This window comes from Danio aesculapii, chromosome 2 (assembly GCF_903798145.1).
Source record: "Danio aesculapii chromosome 2, fDanAes4.1, whole genome shotgun sequence".
Taxonomy (NCBI): domain Eukaryota; kingdom Metazoa; phylum Chordata; class Actinopteri; order Cypriniformes; family Danionidae; genus Danio; species Danio aesculapii.
This window is the reverse complement of record NC_079436.1, coordinates 42,125,584-42,148,199: the sequence shown is the minus strand read 5'-3', so window position 1 is coordinate 42,148,199 and position 22,616 is coordinate 42,125,584. Positions and strand designations below refer to the sequence as shown.

At 35.9% G+C, this 22,616-nt stretch overlaps 1 protein-coding gene across 1 annotated transcript in view; it reads left to right on the top strand.

The window, feature by feature from the left end:
• Positions 1–22,616, top strand: part of slco5a1b (solute carrier organic anion transporter family member 5A1b) — a 45,672-nt gene that overhangs the window by 21,029 nt on the left and 2,027 nt on the right. The window contains exons 9-22 of the mRNA XM_056479812.1: positions 1,797–2,122; positions 5,202–5,288; positions 5,597–5,676; positions 5,789–5,853; positions 8,099–8,311; positions 8,397–8,594; positions 10,584–10,731; positions 10,830–10,903; positions 14,065–14,142; positions 14,427–14,546; positions 17,608–17,774; positions 20,807–20,860; positions 21,987–22,051; positions 22,139–22,212. Of these exons, the coding sequence (XP_056335787.1) occupies positions 1,797–2,122; positions 5,202–5,288; positions 5,597–5,676; positions 5,789–5,853; positions 8,099–8,311; positions 8,397–8,594; positions 10,584–10,731; positions 10,830–10,903; positions 14,065–14,142; positions 14,427–14,546; positions 17,608–17,774; positions 20,807–20,860; positions 21,987–22,051; positions 22,139–22,212 (1,749 nt within the window). The remainder of the gene's footprint in view (positions 1–1,796; positions 2,123–5,201; positions 5,289–5,596; positions 5,677–5,788; positions 5,854–8,098; positions 8,312–8,396; positions 8,595–10,583; positions 10,732–10,829; positions 10,904–14,064; positions 14,143–14,426; positions 14,547–17,607; positions 17,775–20,806; positions 20,861–21,986; positions 22,052–22,138; positions 22,213–22,616) is intronic.

Below are 22,616 nucleotides of genomic sequence, written 5' to 3'. Positions count from 1 at the left end.
ACCTTGTATTACTTATGTGTGGGAACTAAATTTATAAGACTAAAATAACAATACCAGGAAATATTGACAAAAAGGAGACCTTTTTTGCTGTACATGAAGAAAATTTGGATTATGGGGATTTAATTTACAGATCAGCTTCAAAAACTCTTCACAAACTGGATGTTATTTACCATGCAGCAATTAGTTTTGTTACTGGTGTGCCATTTAATCACTGTCAACTGTATTCTTTATTGAATTGGCCTTCTCTACAATCACGTCAACAAATTGATTGGTTTCTGTTCATTTACAAAACTCTTATTTGGAAAACTCCACTATATTTACAGTCTCTTCTTAACATTCAGAAAACAAGTCGAAATCTGCACTCTATAGTTTTGTTAACCTTTGTATAGCCAAAGTTCGCACTTCATTTGGTGGCTATTCTTTTCAGACCTTAAAGCTCAACACTTTTATTCCATTATCAGGCTTTAAAAGTTCAATCCAGTTAATAGTACGAGCTCACTGTGCTTGTTTTTAGTTTTTCCTTGGTTTTATATGTTATTATCTGCATCTGTGAAATTGTTATTGTATTGTGTCCCTGCTGCTTTTTATCTGCTTTTTATGTTGCCTCTTGAGAACTGGTTCTCAATTGACTTACCTGGTTAAATAAAGGTTATTAAATGTCTCATAAATCACACAGATTAAAAAAATAAGTATTTTGAAAGTGTAAAAATGCAGATGGTTTGCAGTGAGGGCTGGTTTAGGGTGGATAGAATATACAGTCTGTACAGTATGAATAAATCATTACGTCTATGGGAAGTCCCAATAAAGTCTGTGTGTGCATGTGTTTGTGCACATGTGTGTAAACTGTGTGATATTTATAGGAACCCTTTTGGGAACATTTTACTCAAAAAGCACCAGATAATAATGGCAAATCCAGATAACTGATAATACATTTGATCTGGTCTGTTAATTTGTGCCAAATCTTTTATTTTATGTTTTTTTTTTTTGCTTACTTTTTACTTATTTATTTTTTATTTATTTTAAAAATCAGAATACTATCAAATAATATCAGCCAGGAATTGTAATATACAACTGTGAGTCATTTAAATCTGTATCATATTATTGTATTGAACATTTTTATCATTATGTTAGATAAACATTTGAAATTTGTCACAAAATTTTTCCTGGGACTTCCTCACACTCACATGTGACCCCCTGAGTTTTTAAAATTATTGATTTTAAAATAAATAAATATAAAACAATTAATATAATAACATACAGTTGAAGTAAGAATTATTCGCCCCCTTGTTTATTTTTTTCCCCCAATTTCTGTTTAATGGAGAGAAGTTTTTTCAACATATTTCTAAACATAATAGTTTTAATAACTCATTTCTATTTACTGATTTGTTTTATCTTCGCCATGATGACAGTAAATAATATTTGACTAGATATTTATCAAGACACTTCTATACAGCTTAAAGTGACATTTAAAGGCTTAACTAGGTTAATTAGGTTAACTAGGCAGGTTAGGATAATTAGGCAAGCTATTGTATAATGATGGTTTGTTCTGTAGACTTTTGAAAACAAAATAAGCTTAAAGGGGCTAATAATTATTACCTAAAAATGTGTTTTAAAAAATTGAAAAAATTGCTTTTATTCTAGCCGAAATTAAACAAATAAGACTTTTTTCAAACAAAAAATATCAGACATACTGTGAAAATTCCTTGCTCTGTTAAACGTCATTTGGGAAATATTTAAAAAAGAAAAAACATTATACACTGTATATTTACATTCCAACAATTCTTTCCCTATTTCAGCAGGACGTGGGCTTTTTAGGGAAGCTGCTGGAGTACCTGGATAAGACATCCGGTTCAGAAGGAGAGCCTGTTGATAAGGGACAAGGAGTGTCTGTGGAGACAGTTCGCAGCCGAACTACACACCGTGAGGTGGGGATGCAGAAGAAGGCCATAGAGAGAGTGGAGGAGGTGGAGGGCTGGGTGCAGGCAGCAGCTATAGCGCCCTCTGCAGAGCTGGAGAAAAACCCTGCACCACACCGCAAGACCATGAAAGTAGACGATCTTCAGCTTGACGTCCAGAGCAACGTCAAAAATGACATCTATGGATACATTATTACTGACACAGAGTGAGATATTTACATCTGATTTCATTTTCATTCTTTCTGAATTTGTCAACAAAGCATTGAATTAGTTTCAGAGTAATACACAGGACCGTAGCCAGGGGGATTTGGGTGGTTCGGAAGACCCACTCTTCACTGACAAAGGTCCAGAATTTATTCCATACATGTGCTCATTTGTCCTATTTTGACTGCTATGCCATCATGGTGAAAATAACCCATTGAAAAAGGCTTTAAGACCAAGCAGAATCCTCTGTTGGCTGTCGCTTCGGTGTGACTTCAGCTGATCAGTTTTGGCCAATGCTAACAAATATTTTTCATGAGGTCCAACATCCAGCTGTGCAAGTTAACATACAATCTGATGTTGGAAAAGTCATCTTTCGCTACTGTATTGTTGATAAAATGTTTTACAAGTAACTTTAATTCTAAATCTTGGACCTTATTTTTGAAACAAATGAGCAATGAAAAGGTGTGAAGTACCTAAAGCGGCCCATATTAAAATTGATTTGAATACTTTTGGCTAAAATAGTCAAAAAGTGAGGTTATGATGACCATGTGACAAGCTAATTCAGAATAGTGCTTGAAATGTCACTAAAATGCAGTATTTAAATTTTATAATTCAATAGAAAATGAGGCGCATAATTGTAAAACGGTCCACTTTTGCGAAAAAAACACCCCTTTGGCCAGGCTGGCTATAGGTCTGATACAAATAAAATGTAATATATAAACATTTATGTTTACACCAAGGCTGCATTTATTTAAAGGGCACACAGTTGACCTCTTTTTTATGATTTAATATTAATATTATGGTTCTTCTGAGTGTGCCAGTTTAGGTTCAGTTTAAAACACAATTCAGATTTTTTTATTATAATGTGTTAAAAAGTGTCATGTTGGGGGCGTGTCCACAGTTCGCTGATTTATGGGTGTGTTGCTTCACATGTAGACTAGTTTCGGCTTCCTGCCAACGTAACAAGGGGGCGGGGCCATGAGCTGACCCGCTCTTCGTTTGCAACAGAGTCTGACAGGCAGACTCAGAGAAGAAGGAGAGAGAGGATCACCATGCAGTCGTACATGTACGACTCTGACACAGACCAAGCAGAGAGTACAAAATCATTTGTGTCTTTGTACAGTTTTACAGCCAACTGTGTGCTAGTTTCAAGTGCCAAGCTTGTACACAGAAACTAATAACCACACACACTGAATTAACTTTGACTGAGGCACCGGATGAGCCGATCGAAGCCACGACACGGCACACCAGACACTCTCTGTGGCGCACCAGAAGCATGAAGTGTCCCGAATCGTCGCGCCACGCATTTTTGAATTATAAACATAGGTTTCTGCAGCGGTCCGCAGCACCCAGCCGTCGACTTGAGTGTACCCTGATAGAAACCTATGTTTATAATTCTAAAACGCATGCTAGTTAAGATCACAGGGAGCTTCTGGGATCGCGAGAAATCCAAACGACTGAAGTATGAGGTAGACTCAATGAGAAGTACACATGTTTGCAAACCTACCTAAAGATACAACCAATAATTCCGATTAGAGCGATAATGTGGAGAATAGTGCTCTTGTGTTGAGCCCAATGAGCCTTGCATCTAAAAACAGAGCTAGGGTGTTCCTTTAGTGATTTTGCTTCGACTCATGCTGAAAATGGCGGACGTGAATCAACAAACTGAGGATATGATGACGCGCCTGTCAATCAATATTGGTGGGCGGGGGGACCGCTCTCCTACTTACAGTTGCGGTCGGTTTGAAAACCGCTCCAATTGGTCCACTGTTTTTTAGGTTGTTAAATTGAAATAAAAGCACTGGGTGTGTTTATATCACCCCAATATGACAGTCTATACACCATACATGCACATATGGCTGTCCAAACAGCTTGAAAAGTTGATTTTTTACCATAGGTGCCCTTTAAATAGTATTACACTAAAAAGGTATTATTTTTAACAAATATTATTACAATTTAAACAGCTAATTTTTAATAGTTTTCTATTTAAAAATATTTTTCAAAAATATTTTCAGCCTCAATGTTTCAGTCTTTACTGTCACATGATCCTTCAAAATTCATTATAATATGCGGGTTTGGCTATTACGAAACAATTATTATCGTTTATTTTGAAAACTGTGGGGATTGGAGCCCTGCATTTGAGGCTGAGCCTATTGGGGCCCAACTTTTTTATGCCACTAGAGCCGGACTTCGGGCCAATTTTCACGTCATAGCTAGCTTGTATATCAGGCTTCGGGCCTGCTTTAGAAAAAACTTAATAATTCCTGAAGTGGTGCTTCCAAAATTTGCGGTCTGGAAGCACCCAGTGATGCCTTGCACACAGAGATTTCCAGCCACACGCAATGGAGAACATAAAGAAATTGCAAATGGCGAACTTAAAACTGTGAAAAACGCTATAGGAACAACAAACTTCTGGGAAACTTATCAGATAGTGACAACTTTAAATGATGAGCCAATTGGTTATGCACAATGCACAACTTGCGATAGACCACACATCGCTTGGATAGATTTAAAAACTAAAACTTACATTTAAAAAAACTAACAAAAACTCCAAACATTTCTGTAAATTATTCTGATTAAAAAAATGAAACAAAAAAATACAAATCTGGTCTATTTGAATGGCTGTAACAGTATAAGCTGTTTGGAGGAAAAAAGACGAGATTCAGGACAAACTCGGGCCAAAAGTTTTGATAAGCTGTTGGACAAGGGTAGGGCTAACGCCTGTGCGTCTCGGGCCAGGGCTGGGCTAGAGCTTAGATTTAAGACCTGTGCAGGGCTCTAGTGGGGATGCTTACTATTTCAGAGAATTTAGTTTCAGCATTCATTAAAAAATATACAAAGAGTACAGCATTTTTAAAAAAAAGTGTAAATCTTTTGTAGTATAAAAAACATTTTCTTTCATTTTTGATCAAACTAATGCATCCTTGCTGAATAAATGTTTTTATTTCTTTAAAAAAAACTTGCCGAATTCAAACATTTGAATTGTAGTGTATTCATTTGATTGATAATTTTATATCATGGCCATTTTAATCTGATTGTATTAAAATAAACTTAATTAAAAACTTTCTTTCTTTGCTTCAGGAATCTTCCTACAGATAAGGGCTTGTATCTTATGGAATTGGTGGCTCGTAAAGCAAAAATTCAGATGACAGACTTCTCAGAGCTCTCGTGAGTCAAGATTGTAGATATTTGTGTAGCTTTCTGTGTGTCTTTTTGTCTTGTTTTAGCCTGTGTATTAATAGTTTCATTAAAAAACTGTTTTATGGGTAACTGCACGTTAATTAAATTTATTTTATATTTTTTGAAAATATATTTAATAAGATTTTCATTCATTCATTTATTTTCCCTTCGGCTTAGTCCTTTATTTATCAGGAGTCGCCACTGCGGAATGAACCACCGTTAATAAAAATTTTAGTTTGTTTATTTTTTGAACACTAAAATGATTAACTTTGCTCTGTTTTTGTGTGTTTTTATAGTGTTGTTAGTCCAGCTGTGACGTTTCAGGTCCGTCCAAACGCTCAGAACGTCAGTACAGCAGATGTGGCAAATGTAGCAGGTTAGTTTAATCTAACAACTTGATGTAAAAGATGAGCTCTTTTCATAAATGTCTCTGTTCAGATTGCTGAGTTCTCAGATCTCCTCTGTTTTTGATTGTTCTCATGCAACAGTCCGTCAGAAGGATGAACTAGAGAAAGAAGCAAAAGTGAAGATTGTGGAGGCTGGAGTCACCGATGTAAGATCTTTCAACTTTTTTGTTTATTGTCTAATTAGTTTATTGTCTTCTCTTAATGACAATATTCATAAACAAAAATGATCATTTATGAATGAAAACTAATGTACCAAATTTGGGGGAGATTTATTAGATTTATTATCACTTGACAAGGAGAACATGTCTAATTTTACTTTTAATGCTAAAAACAATTTAGAAGCTCCTATTTTATTATCTGTGCTTGATTATGGTGATATACATCCATGTGGCATCTTCTCTTCTAACAAGACTTGATTCTGTATATCATGCTTCATTTTATTACAAATACAAAATCCTGTACTCATTATTGCATTTTATATGAGATGGTGGGCTGGACATCACTAGCTGCTATGCAGAAAACAGCACTGGAACATTTTTATCTATAAAGCTATATAAGGTAAACTTCCAGCTTATCTTTGTACTCTTCTTTTTCTTAGCTCTGGGAATTACCAGCTACGCTTTTCTAAATGTTTGCTTATTAATATACCTTGAGTTTGTACAGAGCTGGGAAGAACTGCATGTTCTTATTGTAGCATTTTGGGCATGGAATAATTTGCAAAAAAAAATCCTTAAAACTAAATAAAATTGTGTTAATTTTTTTGTGAATTGGGCATTATAAAGAGAGTGGTATTGGAAGCATGTGATTGTTTTTGTTGAAAGGACTGATGAAATGTTGTTATGAGGTGTTTATGTATTTTAAAAGGGTTTTACTGTATGGCTGTTACCTTGGCTAGGTCTCTTTTGTAAAAGAGATTTTAAATCTCAATGCAACTTCCTGGTTAAATAATGGTAAAATAATAGTGTCTACAATATAAAATGTTTTGAGCTTGTCCATTTTTGATCACCTCCAGTAAAACTTCAGAAGTAACTTCCAGAAGTAACTTAACACAGTCCAGATGCAAATGTGGCCCTGGATCAGAAATATCAGTCTTTTGTTGCACCAGAAATTATTTACTATAGCCAAAAATAGGTTGTATGAGTAAAAATATTAGTATGTATCCAAAAATAAATATTTTACTATTGATTAAAAATCATTACAATATCAAGTAAAGACCATGTTCCATGAAGCTATTATTTTGTACATTTCTAATTGTAAATATATCAAAACAATTTCGAAGTTATGTTAGGTCATTTTTACATTATTTAGATTTTTTTTAATCCCTAAGATTCCAGATTTTCAAAACTAATTATCTCGACCAAATTTTGTCCTATCTCACACTTAGTCATGGAGGAGTGGAGAGCATGAGACTGTGACTGGAGACTGTGACTGGTGACTGTGACTGTTTTTGTGCTTCAGTGTCACAGTCAACAAATATCCATATCAATGCAAGGTGGAAATGGTCATGCAAAATCTTGTCTGTTGGTTCTTCTAGTATTTGTGGGGACTCTCAATGCTTTATATAATAACAGTTAAAACATAAGTGCCCACACAGAAAGAACCTATATAAACATTGATGTTTTAATATAGATTTTGATATAAGTTTTTAATGTATGTGACATATTTAAAATTGTCCGTTTTCCTATTATATGTACATATATGTATACACATGTACATATATGAAAAACGGCCAATTTTACATATAATAACAGCCAATAATGGCCAATTGTACATATAATATTGGAAAACGGACAATTATATTTGTCACATATATTAAAAACCTATCAAAACCTATATTAAAACATAAATGTTTATATAGGTTCTTTCTGTGTGGGCTCTCACTTATTTACCATAGTTAAATTCCATAACATGCCAATTACATGTGATACCAATTTCAAGTGTTTGCACAAACAAGTTTTTTGCATTTTTTTCTCTTTAGTTCTTAGTTGTTGCCTTGATAATAGAAAATATGATCTATGACAGTTGCCAAAGTAAGATATGAGCTATATAGGAGACATATCTTGTATATAGGGCTTAATGTGGATATAAAGAAGCAATACAGGAGACCTATACCGCCTGAATATGCACATATATGCTCCTCAATTTTGCCTATATATGCATATATGCAGCGTATATATTATCATATATGTGCATGTATACTGCATATAGGTTTCATATATGCGCATTTATCCTCTTATAGGTTCCTTCTATGTGGGTGCAGCAGCTTAAGTTCACAATTAAATATGAAGCATCAACTTCTTTGTATTTATCACAGACAGTAAATAAATGTGCTTTGGAATTTCACTCAAATTAATGAAAAGCTTTTCATCTTGTCTTTCTCTGTCTCTCTAGAGGAGTAAACTGAATCAGATCCCCACCAAGTACAGTCGCTCCGAGTCTCTGAAGTTTCTTATTCTGACAGTGATCTCCATTATCTGCATTACTGGAGTGTTGCTGGCGTCCAGTGTGGTTTACTGCCTGCGCCATCGCTCTCATCACAAAATCAAGGAGAAGCTCACTAACCTTGGCTCAGACCCCACGCCTGATGCCACTGCTACCTACCAGGTACCAAAGAGACACTGATAAATGTGGTTGGCCTGAGATATGTCTTATACTGACACATGAAATGTCAATCTATGTCTTTCTCTAGGAACTGTGTAGGCAGAGAATGGCAGTGAAGCCTCCTGTAGAAAAGTCGGATCCCATTCACTCTTCTCGGATAAACAGCGTATCGTCTCAGTTGAGTGATGGACCAATGCCGAGCCCGTCTGCACGCACAAGCACCTCCTCCTGGAGCGAAGAGCCCGCTCACTCCAACATGGACATCTCTACTGGGCACATGATTCTGGTACACACATGAACAAACAGAGGATTGTTATGTTTAACAGTGCAATAAAGATTCATTTAAAGCTGATCCTCTATAAATGCAGAATATGCATGATCCATAGGGCCCCAGAACCACCAGGGGGCACCTTGGTGTTACGTATTACGTGTTGTTGTTATATTGGATGAGATTGGATGAGATATATATATATATTTGCAGAAAAATGCAGAAACAAAAGCATAATCTTCAGCGTATGCGATGCTTAACTAAATTAACTATTCTAAACAATTACAAATGTGGCAACTCCTCCATAAACTTACTAACACAAAAAAACTATTTTGCTCAGAATTACTAGAGTTCTCGTAAAGTAAACACTGTTAGCAATTAGCAAAACACGAGCTAATCTGATAATCCAGTTCTCATAAAGATCATCGACTTCCTGAAAATCGGGTAAATTGAGCTGCACAAACTTATCTAAACAAAAAAGCACTTAAACGAGAATCAAACTAAACAACAAAATAATACAAACACAAATGAATAGGCTGGTCAACACAAGTGAGGAGTTTTGTGTAGAATCATGTGCTCCTCCAGAACAGCGCAAGCGAACACCTTTTAAACGTGGTGGACCAGCTACTGATTGATGCGCCGAGTGACATCATAATGATGATTGACAGCCTTCTTGACCAATGCTCGCACACAGAGGACAGGGCAGAGTACACAACGGGAAACAGAAGAGAAAGCGAAACAGAAAACAAACACAAAATTCAATTCAATTCATCTTTGTTTGTATAGCGCTTTCACAATGTAGATTGTGTCAAAGCAGCTTCACATAGAAGATTATAGTGACTTGAAACAGTGTAGTTCAGTTTTCAAAGTTCAAGTTCAGTTCAGTTTAGATCAGTTCAGTTCAATGTGTTTTAATATTCACTGCTGAGACTCCAAACGCTAAAGAGTAATTCATCGATGCGCAGCTCTACAAGTCCCGAACTATGCAAGCCAGTGGCGACAGCGGCGAGGAAAAAAAACTTCACCTATGGGCACAAAACATACATGGAACGTAACACTTGGTAGCAAAAAAAGCAAGAGAGTTAGTAATTATTATAATGGCTTCTAGTAATTATGAAAGTGCTATGAAATGATTATGAAAACATAATGATAAGAAGACGCTCTTGCCCAAATGACTTCTGTACATCTGATAGCAGCAAGAATGGACAGTTCGGGATTTGAGTGCATGCTTAAACAGACATAAATATACAAAAATACACATAAATATGTGCAAAAAATATCAGTCTTATTTTTAAAAATGATTAATTTAGCCTTAAATGAGCATGAACAGTACAGGAAATTAATCGAATGGTTGTCTTTATATAGATCTGTGCATTCGATCTTAAAGTGACACCTCTGTTATTTAATGTTAATCAAACTACAAATAAAAGACTAACAAGGAAATAAAATATTCCTTCACTGCTTCACTATAGTAACTTTAATGATAGAATGTATAATTTATACAGTGAAGAAATTGTGTAATCATTACTTAATCATTCATTACTTAAACCTATATTTGCTTAGTATTATTAATAGGCTAAATTGTTAAATTAATTTGCGCCTGTTTCTATTTTATTTATTGTTTTCATTTTTTTATTGAATTACTCTTTCACCTCACTGGTGTTTATTGACAGTGAAACTGATCTGAATGTACAGTAATTTGGGGATTGTTTTATTAACACTGACTAGGGCCCCCTCTCAAACGTGTTTGGGGTCCTTAGAAATCTACAGCTCTGGGTGCAGTTATTCAGTGCCAAATGAGCTAATATTTTTACTGAATATTTCTAAAACATTTTTATTAAACTAGCATTTTATCTGTGCATGTTGAATCAGATTTAGCATCAGACATTTTATTTTTGGTGATGCAAGTTTCCGTTCATTATAGACACTTTTGATGATCTTTAACCACAGAGGAATGGTAAAAAACACAGTAAAACATAATGAATGTTTCTCTGTGAACACATGCAGGCATATATGGAAGACCATCTGAAAAACAAGAACCGTTTGGAGTCGGAGTGGGAAGCTCTCTGTGCATACCAGGCTGAACCCAATGCCAGCACCATCGGCCAGAGAGACGGCAACATCAAGAAGAACCGCACAAGTACCGTCATAGCCTGTGAGTCACGCACAAACACATTCACATGTCTTATAACCTTCGGTGTATTTATGAATATCTGAGGTGATACTGACAGCAAAATGTTTGTTTTTGTTTAGATGATCATTGCAGAATAACTCTGAAGGCGGAGAACAATCAAGGGAACTCCGACTACATCAACGCCAGCCCAATTGTGAGCCCAAACGACATACTTAAAGCAGCAAACTATACTAAAGCACAATCCATTTTCTATACCACAAACTGGATCAGTAGGTGTAGGAAACGGCTTCAGGGTGTCTGGACCTGTAGATAATACTTAGCGTAAATTAGTTTGGATAGAAGGCATTGATTAACTGTCTGTGGACCAATTAACACGGACAACTGAAACCTGCTGTATTTCCACCGTGCCCTTGAGGAAGACACTTAAATGCAAGTTACTGAGTGCAGTACTTTGTGGACACAGTTAACGCCATTCGCCATGTAGAAAAGAGGACACGACAACTGCATTTAAGTATGCCAGTTCATCCCCAAAATTAATGTTTCTTTGTTTATGAAACAAGAGGTAAACATAACAACATTCAAGCTTCTAAGATGTTTTATTCTCATTATTTTGTTTAAATCATTAATTTTCCTTAGGCTTAGTCCCTTATTTAGCAGGGGTGGCCAGGAGTTAGCATATGTTTTACGCAGCGGATGCACTTCCAGCCGCAACACAGTGCTGGGAAACAGCCATACACACTTATTCACACACACACTCATACACTACGGCCAACTTAGTTATTCAATTCACTTATAGTGCATGCTTTGGACTGTGGGGGAATCCGGAGCACCTGGACGAAAACCCACGCCAACATGGGAAGAACATGCAAACTCCACACAGAAATGCCAACTGGCCCAGCCAGGACTCGAACCAGCGACCTTTAGCTGTAAGGCAACAGTGCTAACGACTGAGCCGCCTTGTTTAAATCAATGCAGCCAAATTAGGTTATGAGTTTACCTTTCAGTGCTTACTCCTGTTCCAGATATGCACAGTTCATGAGTTATTCACGATTTCTCTCTCTTTTCCATATACAAAGAGCAAGAGATCACAGGGAAAGATCTTTCAAAAACGTATGCTGACTGATTAGTGTTGCTAGATCTTGTTATACAGCATACAAGAACAAATCCATAATCAAATTATCCTATATTTATTGAATTTATTTCTGACTTATTAATTTATTATTTTCATACACTCAATCGCTTAAGCCCAAAGACACTTTGTATATATGTTTTTTATACTTTGCGTCGCTTATAAAAAGTGGACATGGCAACACTGCAAAAGTGTGCTCTGCAAAGTGCTGAAATCGTTAATCACGAACCTACTTCTTTTGCTGCTCTCAATTCTCATACTTGTACTACGCCGTAAAAATATGTACTTTTTTGTGAAGGGAAAAATATATACTTTTGAGTGTGTACCAGGAGAGTATGCAAGCTTTGGGTTATATAACTTCCTCGTTAACAGATCATTATGTTGCTTAGTTACGTCCCCAGTCAATCATCTCGACACATCATCCACATTTCTTTCTTATTTATTTACCTTCCTTATTGGAGAAGCAGCAGCAGGTTATTCTCTCAATTACGAGTCTTTCATGCAAAGAAATCTCCTCAGCTCTTTGGGTAATTGCATTCAGAAGTTATTGTCCAGCCATATCTTGATATAAGTTCACATTGTTGTTGCAGATGAAATATAACACGGAAATGTGATTGAAATATTTTCCAGTTGGCTAGATATTAATTAATAGCCATTAAAACACCTTTACCGAAACTTTACTCTCTACTTGACAGTCGGTCTCGCGAATCCATCATGTTTATAGTTTATTTACACTTTTTACCCAAGTTTGTAGTTCTAATCTAATTCATCATGGGTAATATCAGCGGTTAGAGTATGGACGCTTCTACACTTAAAACTTTGACCGGAAATTGTAAACCATCTGGGAAGTTCTGGGATACTCTTTTCAACATACTATGGTTTGGGACATACTAATTCTATTTTCGAATACTATTTAGGACAGATAGTATGCGAATTGGGATGCAGCATTTGGCTGCTGCTTTTTTACTTTGGTGAATAATAATGGATTTCAAATGTGCTCTTTGCCAGGTTGTCACAATGTCAGTCATCACAATTTTTGGAGTAAGTCATGTACCGTACACACTCAAAACAGTTATTTAGTGGATTCAGCCTTGTATTTAAATGCAGTTGTCACTCTTAAAACAGCGTGATGTGTTTTGTTCATGCTTGAAGTGTAGCCAGTGTCTTTGGGTTTGTAACAATATTCAGTGTATGGAGGTGCCATTACCGTAATTACTGAACTGTGTGTGTACAGAATGGGATTAAGTGCTAAAAGACGAAATGAAGATCAAATTACACTGCAGTGTGTAGACCGCATCTCTCTCTCTCTCTCTCTCTCTCTCTCTCTCTCTCTCTCTCTCTCTCTCTCTCTCTCTCTCTCTCTCTCTCTCTCTCTCTCTCTCTCTCTCTCTCTCTCTCTCTCTCTCTCTCTCTCTCTCTCTCTCTCTCTCTCTGATCCTGAAAACCAGCCTGCAGTATGTACATTTGCAGGAGGTTTTGTAGGTACAGTTGAAGTCAAAATTATTTAACCTCTTGTGAATTTTCTTTACTTTTTCAAATATTTCCCAAATGATGTTTAACAGAGCGAGGATTTTTTTACAGTATTTCTTATAATATTTTTTCTTCTGGAGAAAGTCGTATGAAGAATGAGTTGTTTTATTTAGGCTGGAATAAAAGCAGTTGTTAATTTTTTAAAAAATCATTTTAAGGTCAAAATTATTTGCCCCCTTAATGTTTGTTTTCAATTGTCCACAGAACAAACCATCATCATACAATAACTTGCCTAATTACAATAACCTGTCTAATTAACCTAGTTAAGCTTTTAAATGTCACTTTAAGCTGTATAGAAGTGTCTTGAAAAATATCTAGTAAAATATTATTTACCGTCATCATGGCAAAGATAAAATAAAACAGTTATCTAAAAAAATTTGTTGTTAAACCTATTATGTTTGGAAATGTGTTGAAAAAAATCTTGAAATTGGGGAAAAAGTACACAGGGGGGCTAATAATTCAGGAGGGATAATAATTCTGACTTCAACTATATGTTTGCAACATCTGCTGATTTCCATGAGTGTATTGATTCAATAAAACACAGACAGTGCATGGACATAAACAACTTTATCAGGTGGTGCACTGTTCGATCACTGTTCAATCTTTTCATTTATTCATTTTCATTCATCGTTTCAGTCACATTAATTAAACAGCCTGTCTAAATGTTGGTAATGAAGTTGTTTTCGCTCTTTCAGATGGATCATGACCCTCGTAACCCTGCATATATCGCCACTCAGGGGCCACTGCCATCCTCTGTGGCTGACTTTTGGCAGGTAAATGGTTTGTTTGTAGTCTTAAGCTAGTCGGTGCATGTTGTGTTGTTAATTTTGTTGGTGAGTGTGTTTGTAAACAATCACTAACACAGAGTCTGGGAGTCTGTGTGTGTGTATGTGCGTGTGCTTTCTCACAGATGGTCAGGAAGAGTGAGCATAGTTTATGTCTGTGTGGCGTGTGTGTCCTCTTACAGATGGTCATGCAGTGTGTGTGTAACGATGTGGGTGTCCTCTTGCAGGTGATCATGCAGTGTGTGTAACGCTGTGTGTGTGTCCTCTTGCAGATGGTCTGGGAAAGCGGGTGTGTGGTCATTGTCATGCTGACTCCTCTCACTGAGAACGGTGTGAAGCAGTGTTATCACTACTGGCCTGATGAAGGCTCCAACCTCTACCACATTTATGAGGTACAGTACATGCCAAAATCATTCTGTTTTGAGCTGTTTTGGTAGCAAGAAGCTAATACCTGACATCATAATCAGCTTAATGGAAGAGTCTTCAGCCATATTTGAACACGTGTGCTCACCTCTGCTGACTCTATAACAAGTTTGTCAAACTTATTTTAGCTCAGGGACAACATTGAGTAAAATCTATTCCCAAGTGGGCCGGACTGGTCAAAATTATGGTATATAAAACTTAAAAACAACAACTTCAGGTAGTTTTCTTTGTTTTAATACGATCAACATAAAACATAAAGCTGGAGCCTGAGGACAACACAATCTCACGGCAATTTGTAACTTTTTGATTTAGTGGCTAATTCATATGAATTTGTACGATCTCATTTGTACAATTTAGTATGATTTGCTTATCCACCAATGATGGTTGGGTTTAGGGGTGAGGTTAGGTGCCACGCCTCCTTTTTTATATCGTACCTTTTCGTACAACTGAACTAAACTGACAAAACGTGAAATAGTGACGTTTCCTTGTGAGAACACCTCAGTGTGGTATGGCAGGGCATAGATGTGGTCTCTCTCTCTGAGAAGGCTGTCAAACTGACACTGATTCAGGCTTCTGGATCAGATGAAATTAACAGATCGCAATTGCCATCCAGTGGACACAATTGGAACAGCAGTTTCTTTTACTGAAAAATTGCAGCTCATTTTTATACTTTGCGGAATCATCTCGCGGGCCGGATTAAACCCGTTTGCGGGCCTTATCAAGCCCATGGGCCATTTGTTTGACACCCCTGCTTTGTAACATAAGTGTGCGTTGATAAAGTGCAAAAGTATCCAAACCTTTGAGTTAGTTTTCTATTTAGTGTGGTATATTTATAAACTAATTTTGAGAGGATCATGTGCTTATGATTACTTGCAGTCGGTCCCGCATTATTCAGTTTATGATTCACCAATCAGACAATTCCTAAGTCATTATAAATACCCTAAGTTCCATATAACAGCCATCTTTGTTTTGAAGAATCCCCCCTTCCACCCCTACTCCTCCTCCTTTCCTAGATGGGTGGCACGGTGGCCCAGTGGTTAGCACTGTTGCCTCACAGCAAGAACGTCTCTGGTTCTAGTTCTTACCAAGCCAGCCGACGTTTCTGTGTGGAGTTTACATGTTCTCCCCATGCTCATGTGCGGTTTCCCCCAGGTTCCCTGGTTTCCTCCAGGGAAAAACATGCAACTTAATTTAATTGACTAACACAAATCAGCACCATAGACATGCTCCTAGTAAGTAATCTCTTAAGAGCAATCACTATCTGTTCATTAGCTGCTACAGCTGGGGAGCTCTGGAGATCTACCTGAGCTCAAACTCCCCTCTCGCCTTGCAAATGGGAGGGAGCCCCGGGCTCGAGGATCTTATGAGCTCAGGGCTCTCTCCCGGGACAGCATGCCAAACAAGCTTTATAACAATCATCAGCTAAGTGTGAACTCTTGAAACATAAATGAAGAATATTTGAGGAATTTTAAAAGCTTTTTTGAAAAATATATTTTTAACAATTCATTATACAAAAATAAATACCATGGAATTCAAAGGAAACCAGTTTTAAATAATAACTTTTATAGTAGAAAACTCAAACAGGTTTGAAGCAAATGTACATCGAGTTCTTCCTTAAATAATCTGCTTATGGGGCAAGCAAAATAATTTTGTTTTCGCTTTGAAACAAGATTATTTTGCTTACCCCATTGGTCAGATTATTTAGCATTTTGCATAATTTTGCTTAGTTACAATGAAAGGGTCATACCTTTAAACTGTTATCCTTAACATTTGACAGATAATTAAAAAAAGGGTTTTCAGGTGGCTTCGAAGCCATGTTGTCCGAAAGGTTGTGTCTGGGTCTCTCTAAATGCAAAGTGCTAGAGAGTTCAGAAAGAGAGAATTTAAAAAGTGGTTTTGATGCTTTTTCCATAGACATAGAATATTTTTTTTGTAGCTACCATCATTCCATATTGGACAGCTTTTTTAATTTGATGGCTGAACCCATGAATTGAGTCACACCAACCAAAAATACAAGAATAAGAAGAGTAGAATCTGAAAACTTCGGTCCAACACTCATAAAGTTTTGGGCATGACCAAAATAGATGTCCCAAGGAGCCCTTTGCAGATTCACATTTGTTACAGTTAGAGGAGATGGAGGGGTAGAATTTGTTAAGCTTAACCCAAGAATAATGAAGCCGATGTACTACTTTATGTTGGATTAATTGATGTCTTGAGGTGACAAAAAAAGCCCCATTCACAGACTATCAGTCACTTTGTAACTGCCCTAGCAGACATTGAAAAAGTGTTCCCACTTTTAGGTCACTTATATAAATGATTATAATAGATAAAAGATTATATAAAATATTTTTTGCTACTGAAAATAAAAATTGTGAAGAAAAAAAACATTAAATATAAATGAAATGTTTAATTACGAAGATGAACAAGAAATAAATAGTGTGCTCTGTCATTGCGGCTATTTATCTGCAGAAAACTCTGAGGTGTACAGTATACACTGAAAAAAATGATTGATTGGATTTATGGATTTTTTTAGGTAAGTGGTTTCAAACAATTTATATGGGCTGAATTTAAACAAAGAAATTAAATTGAGTAATGTTCTACTTAATTTGTTTGTTTAAATTCAGCCCATATAAACAGTTTGCAACCACTTACCTTAAAAAAAATCAGTAAATCCAATCAATCCTTTTTTTTCAGAGTAGGTCACAACTCTACAGCTGCTCGTTTTGGCTGTTGCTCTCGAAAGTTGCTCTTCGTTTGCATAAAGTTGGAGAATTCTCAACATTGTCACATCACTGGACACTCTCATCCTGTCGCCAACAGTCACTATTGCTCTTGTAGATGGAGATCAACGAAGATAGAAATAGAATAGTCGCTTGTTGTTTGGTAGCTGCGTGTCGCTGTTAGTATGAATGAGGCATAATTTTGCTTTGGTTTTTTATGTTTTTTATATTTTATGGTGTCAACTGTACTGTGTATGTAGCGCTGTGTGGTCTATTAACACTTTTGTTCTTCATATGTGTGTTTGTGTAGGTTAATCTGGTTTCCGAGCACGTCTGGTGTGAGGACTTCCTGGTTCGGAGCTTTTACCTGAAGAACATGCAGACGAACGAAACCCGTACGGTCACACAGTTCCACTATCACACCTGGCTGAACGACCCAACGCCCGAAACCAGCCAAACCCTGCTGGACTTCCGCAGGTACGTCTTTGAGAGTCTGCACACGTGTTGTCTGTGTGTTTTTAGAATGTGTGTGTGTGTGTGTGTGTCAGCTCCTGAGCGGTTGCCAGTGTCATTTTTGTGGTCGTGCAGCTAGTTCACTGGCTCCAGTTGCATAGTCACAAAAGTGATCATTGACAACTGCGACTCTGCATCCAAGTGCACCCTGGGATACCAGACCCCCCTCCCCCTTCTCACTTTACCTCTCTTTACCCTAAATCTTTATTCAGCCTTTCTGTCTGCTAACCTCTTACTTATGATTTCCTTCCTTTCTTTCCCTCTTACAAACAATTATGTGCGTACCTCTACTCTTTATTACATATTCCGTTTTACTCCTATCAGAATTGATGTTTTGTTGTTTTTTTCTTTTTTTTTTTGCTTAAAATCAAGATCAGGATTTTTTCAGGATTATGTAGATGTAAAATAAAGGTTGATAGAAGTAGGCTATTATTATTATTCTCAAACATTTGATAAAGCAACAATAATAATATTAGGCCCATGTGTAGGTCTACTGTTGGTTAAAATGCTAATTTATTATAGACTTGGAATGGTGGACTTGAACAGACTTTAAATTTGTCCTGGTTGTTAATGCACAGTAAAAGGGATCAAAATACAACTATTAATAATTCTAAAGTTTAATTATTATGTTTGACACATATGCTTGTCATTTGTCATTGACAACATTATTAGACCATTTTATTACACTGGTAAAATGAGACATTTGTCATTATCAGATTTCCTTTTGCATTATATTCAACGATATATAGGCTAAAGTAGCTATACTGACACTGCTACACATTTTTTCTCATGTACAACTCTCTGTGTTCGCTATGAAAGAAAAAAACAAACCAAATGCTTGTCATAATCATAACTTTACAATGGGATACGAACATTTAAATGATGCGCACGGGTTTGGTTTTTACTTTCACTGTCGAGTGCACTCATGTCACGGCTGCCGTCACTTTGAGAATAAAAACATACATGCAAATCATATTTCCAGCACGGCTCCTGAGAAATGATGGCTCTGTGCAACAAAATGAGCATTATTTATAACGTTATTTTTTGTTTTTCACAGCCTATGCAGGTTCTGTTTACTAAAGTAAATGTGTGCGTGTCCTCTCAGTAGTAAACAAACAGTGTGTCAGCTCATGTGTGATTTCGCGGCTGCGAATACGTCATTACATTAAGACAGAAATGACACTTTTTGGTTAATTATACCTTATAAAAACAGTTTGTGACACTTTTTACACCATTTGCAGGTGTTCATGTTGCTGAGCAATGTATACAGTTGAAGTCAGAATTATTCGCCCCTCTGTTTGTTTTTTTCCCCAAATTCTGTTTTACGTAGAGAAGATTTTTTTCAACACATTTCTAAACATAATATTTTTAATAACTCATTTCTAATCACTGATTTATTTTATCTTTGCCATGTATAATTATATTTAGATATTTTTCAAGACACTTCTGTACAGCTTAAAGTAACATTTAAAGGTTTAACTAGGTTAATAAGTTTAACTAGGCAGGTTAGGATAATTAGGCAAGTTATTGTATAACGATAGTTTGTTCTGTAGACTCTGAAAAATATATAGCTTAAATGAGCTAATAATTTTGACCTTAAAATGGATTTTAAAAAATCTGAAGCTGAAATAAAACAAATAAGTTTAACTAAGAATAACTTTCTCCAGAAGAAAAAATATTATCAGATATACTGTAAAAATTTCCATGCTCTGTTAAACATCACTTGGGAAATATTTTAAAAAGACAAAAAAAATTCAAAGGGGGGTAATAATTCTGACTCCAACTGTGTAAAACAATGTTATGACTTGTACGACTCCCTTTATGCTTCTCCTTAACATGAAAATATAATTGGCTGAATGGTAAAGATGTTGGATTAAAATCGTGTGGGGGGTCGAATCGATATCGCAATCTTTTTTTCTATTGATCGTGCAGCCCTAGCATACAACCAGCAGCCGTAAACATGAGTGTAAACCAGTAACATGGCTGAAGTTAATGTGACTGTGTGTGTGTTTGTGTGGGTCAGGGTTTGAAAATATTGTAAATGAAAATCATTTGGGCAAGGTTTAGGGCAGGGATGGGCAAACTCGATCCTGGAGGGCCGGTGTCCCTGCATAGTTTTGCACCAACCCTAATCAAACACACCTGCTTGTAGCTTTCTAGTGATCTTAAAGACACTAATTTGGGTGTTCAGGTGTGTTTGATTAGTGTTGGAGCAAAACTCTGCAGGGACACCGGCCCTCCAGGATCGAGTTTGCCCATGCCTGGTTTAGGGGGTTAGAAAATATTTTTAGTTTAGTATAAACATAATTGGAGATGGTGGAAAGTGCTCAAAATGATGTGTGTTAGTGAAGTTTGTCTGTAATTAGACATCTAGAAATCTATCATTTCTTATTTAATTCTTTCACTTCAAAAAGTATGCATTAAATTAACAGTCAGATTATTAATAGTGTTAATAATTTTTCTGTTTCAAATAAATGCAGCTTTTTTACTCTGTATTCATCCGAGTATTGGAATAATTCTAACATGGTTTCCACAATAATATTAAAAGTACAGTTCATATTAAATTTTAATTTACTCACTATTTACTCTCCCTCAAATGATTTCTAAGCTATTGTGGGTTTCTTGCTGCTGTTGAACACAAAAGAAGTTGTTTTGAAGAAACCTGAAAACCTGTACCCATTGACTTCCATAGAAGGAAAAACAAATAATATGAAAGTCAGTGATTACAGTTTTCCAACAATTTAAAAAATAAATATTTTCTTTTGTGCGAAGCTCTTTAAGGTTTGAAACAAGTAAAGGGTGAGCAAATGAGGCAATTTAAGGTGAACTATCCCTTTAATTAGCACAAAATAATTATAAATATTGTTAATTAGAGGTTCAGAACTCTGTCCTTTTTCTGAGTTTAGCTGCATCTGAAGGCTAATTACAAGTTTCATATGTCTGTCTGTCTGTTTGTCTAAGTTTTTATGATTGTATACATGTCTTCTTTCCAATAGGAAAGTAAACAAATGCTACCGTGGGAGATCCTGTCCTATTATTGTTCACTGCAGGTAAGTAAACACTCTCACACTCAATGAAATATATTTATACTTACCATAAAATTGTAATAATAATAATAATAATAATAATAATAATAATAATAATAATAATAATAATAATAATAATATAGTGCAGCAAATCCCAGTTATTATTGACTAAATTTCAGCAATTGAATTGAAAAATTTTTTTTTTTTACCCTCTTATGTTCTTCCTGTAAAATTTAAACCAGCAGGTCTGAAATCAGGGCAATTCTGAGAAGGAAAAAGTGTTTGCTGTTTTATGTTTAACATGGTGGCTGAAAATAGCAAAAGGACAGATGGTAGTAAGAAAATTAGTTTGGCAGTTTTCCATCATCATGCTGTCATTTTGACATCAGCGGGAAAGCAAAGTCACATAAGGCTAAAGTTGTTGTTGTTACATCGTGACCAGTAATTAGTTACGTTATGTGTCCAGTTACTGTAATTAGATTACTCTTCTGCAGAAAAAGTAAAGTAAGGAATTACTTTTAATTTTTGGTCATTTAATTACTGTTATTTATAATGTACTTGAATACTGTAAATAATTCAACAGTTCTTTATAAATCATTTCAGAGAAACAGAGTAATTGTGTTCAATTGTTAGTTATCAGCTAAAAAACGGTTTCATTTATCAAGATGATTAAACATGCTTAAGAAACAATTAATTGAGTAATATAATAAATGGGATGTTTGAAAGGTTTTGTGTTTTGATACATATATTTTTTATTATTCTTTTAAGTGTTACACTTTTAATAAAGCTAAAAATAATCCTGTTTGGCTCACATTTAAAGAATTTAAAGATTTTTTAAGTAGTGTTAAGTCATCAATTTATTTATTGAGTATTTAAGTTCAGTCATTGAAAACTTAATTAAAATACAGTTTTAATGATGTAATTGGTTAGTTTTTGAATTGAGTTACCCAACACTGATTGTGACTAATGTGAAAAAAGACCATTTGGAATAAAGCAATAGTTGACCCAAAAATGAAACCTATTGACCCTCAGGCCATCCAAGCTGTAGATGACTTAAAACAACAATAAAAACGAACACATCTACACCTTTTCATCTGATGGATGAAAAAATGCTTCAACATGCATGAATTCTCTTGCTTTTTTCCATCAGTGATGGAGCTGGGCGCACTGGAACATACATATTGATCGACATGGTGTTGAATAAAATGGCCAAAGGTAAAGTCAAAGAAAGCAGAGGATCAGTTCAGTAATAATGCAGACTCAATATAAATACTAAGCAGTGCAATTTCTTTTTTTTTTCAGGTGCAAAAGAGATTGATATTGCTGCTACCCTGGAGCACCTGAGAGACCAGAGACCCAACATGGTTCAGACCAAGGTAAGTAGGGCTTTCACATCTGAACTAGTTTACCCTTGGTCAGTCTTAACCTTAAGGTAACAGAATCCTTGATTTATTTTGTTTCATGGTGGTTTGGATGGACTATTGCGAACTGAAAAGCGGGTGGGTTAGGACAATCGCATACTGAAGAGCGGGAGGCACACATTCATTTTTAAGGGCCATTTTTTATTCAAGACAAAAAAAGAACATGTGCTCTGCACAGGTTGAGCCCTACCTGTGCACGTGCCAGGGTATGGTTAAGAATATTGTGACTAAAACCGTCAAACTGATGTCAACAGAATAGGACTGCCTCTCTTTTGATTTGAAGATTACCAAAGCAAACTTTTATTTTATTTAACTTGGACAGATTAAGTGTTCACCTAAAAAAAATAGCGATGGGCACT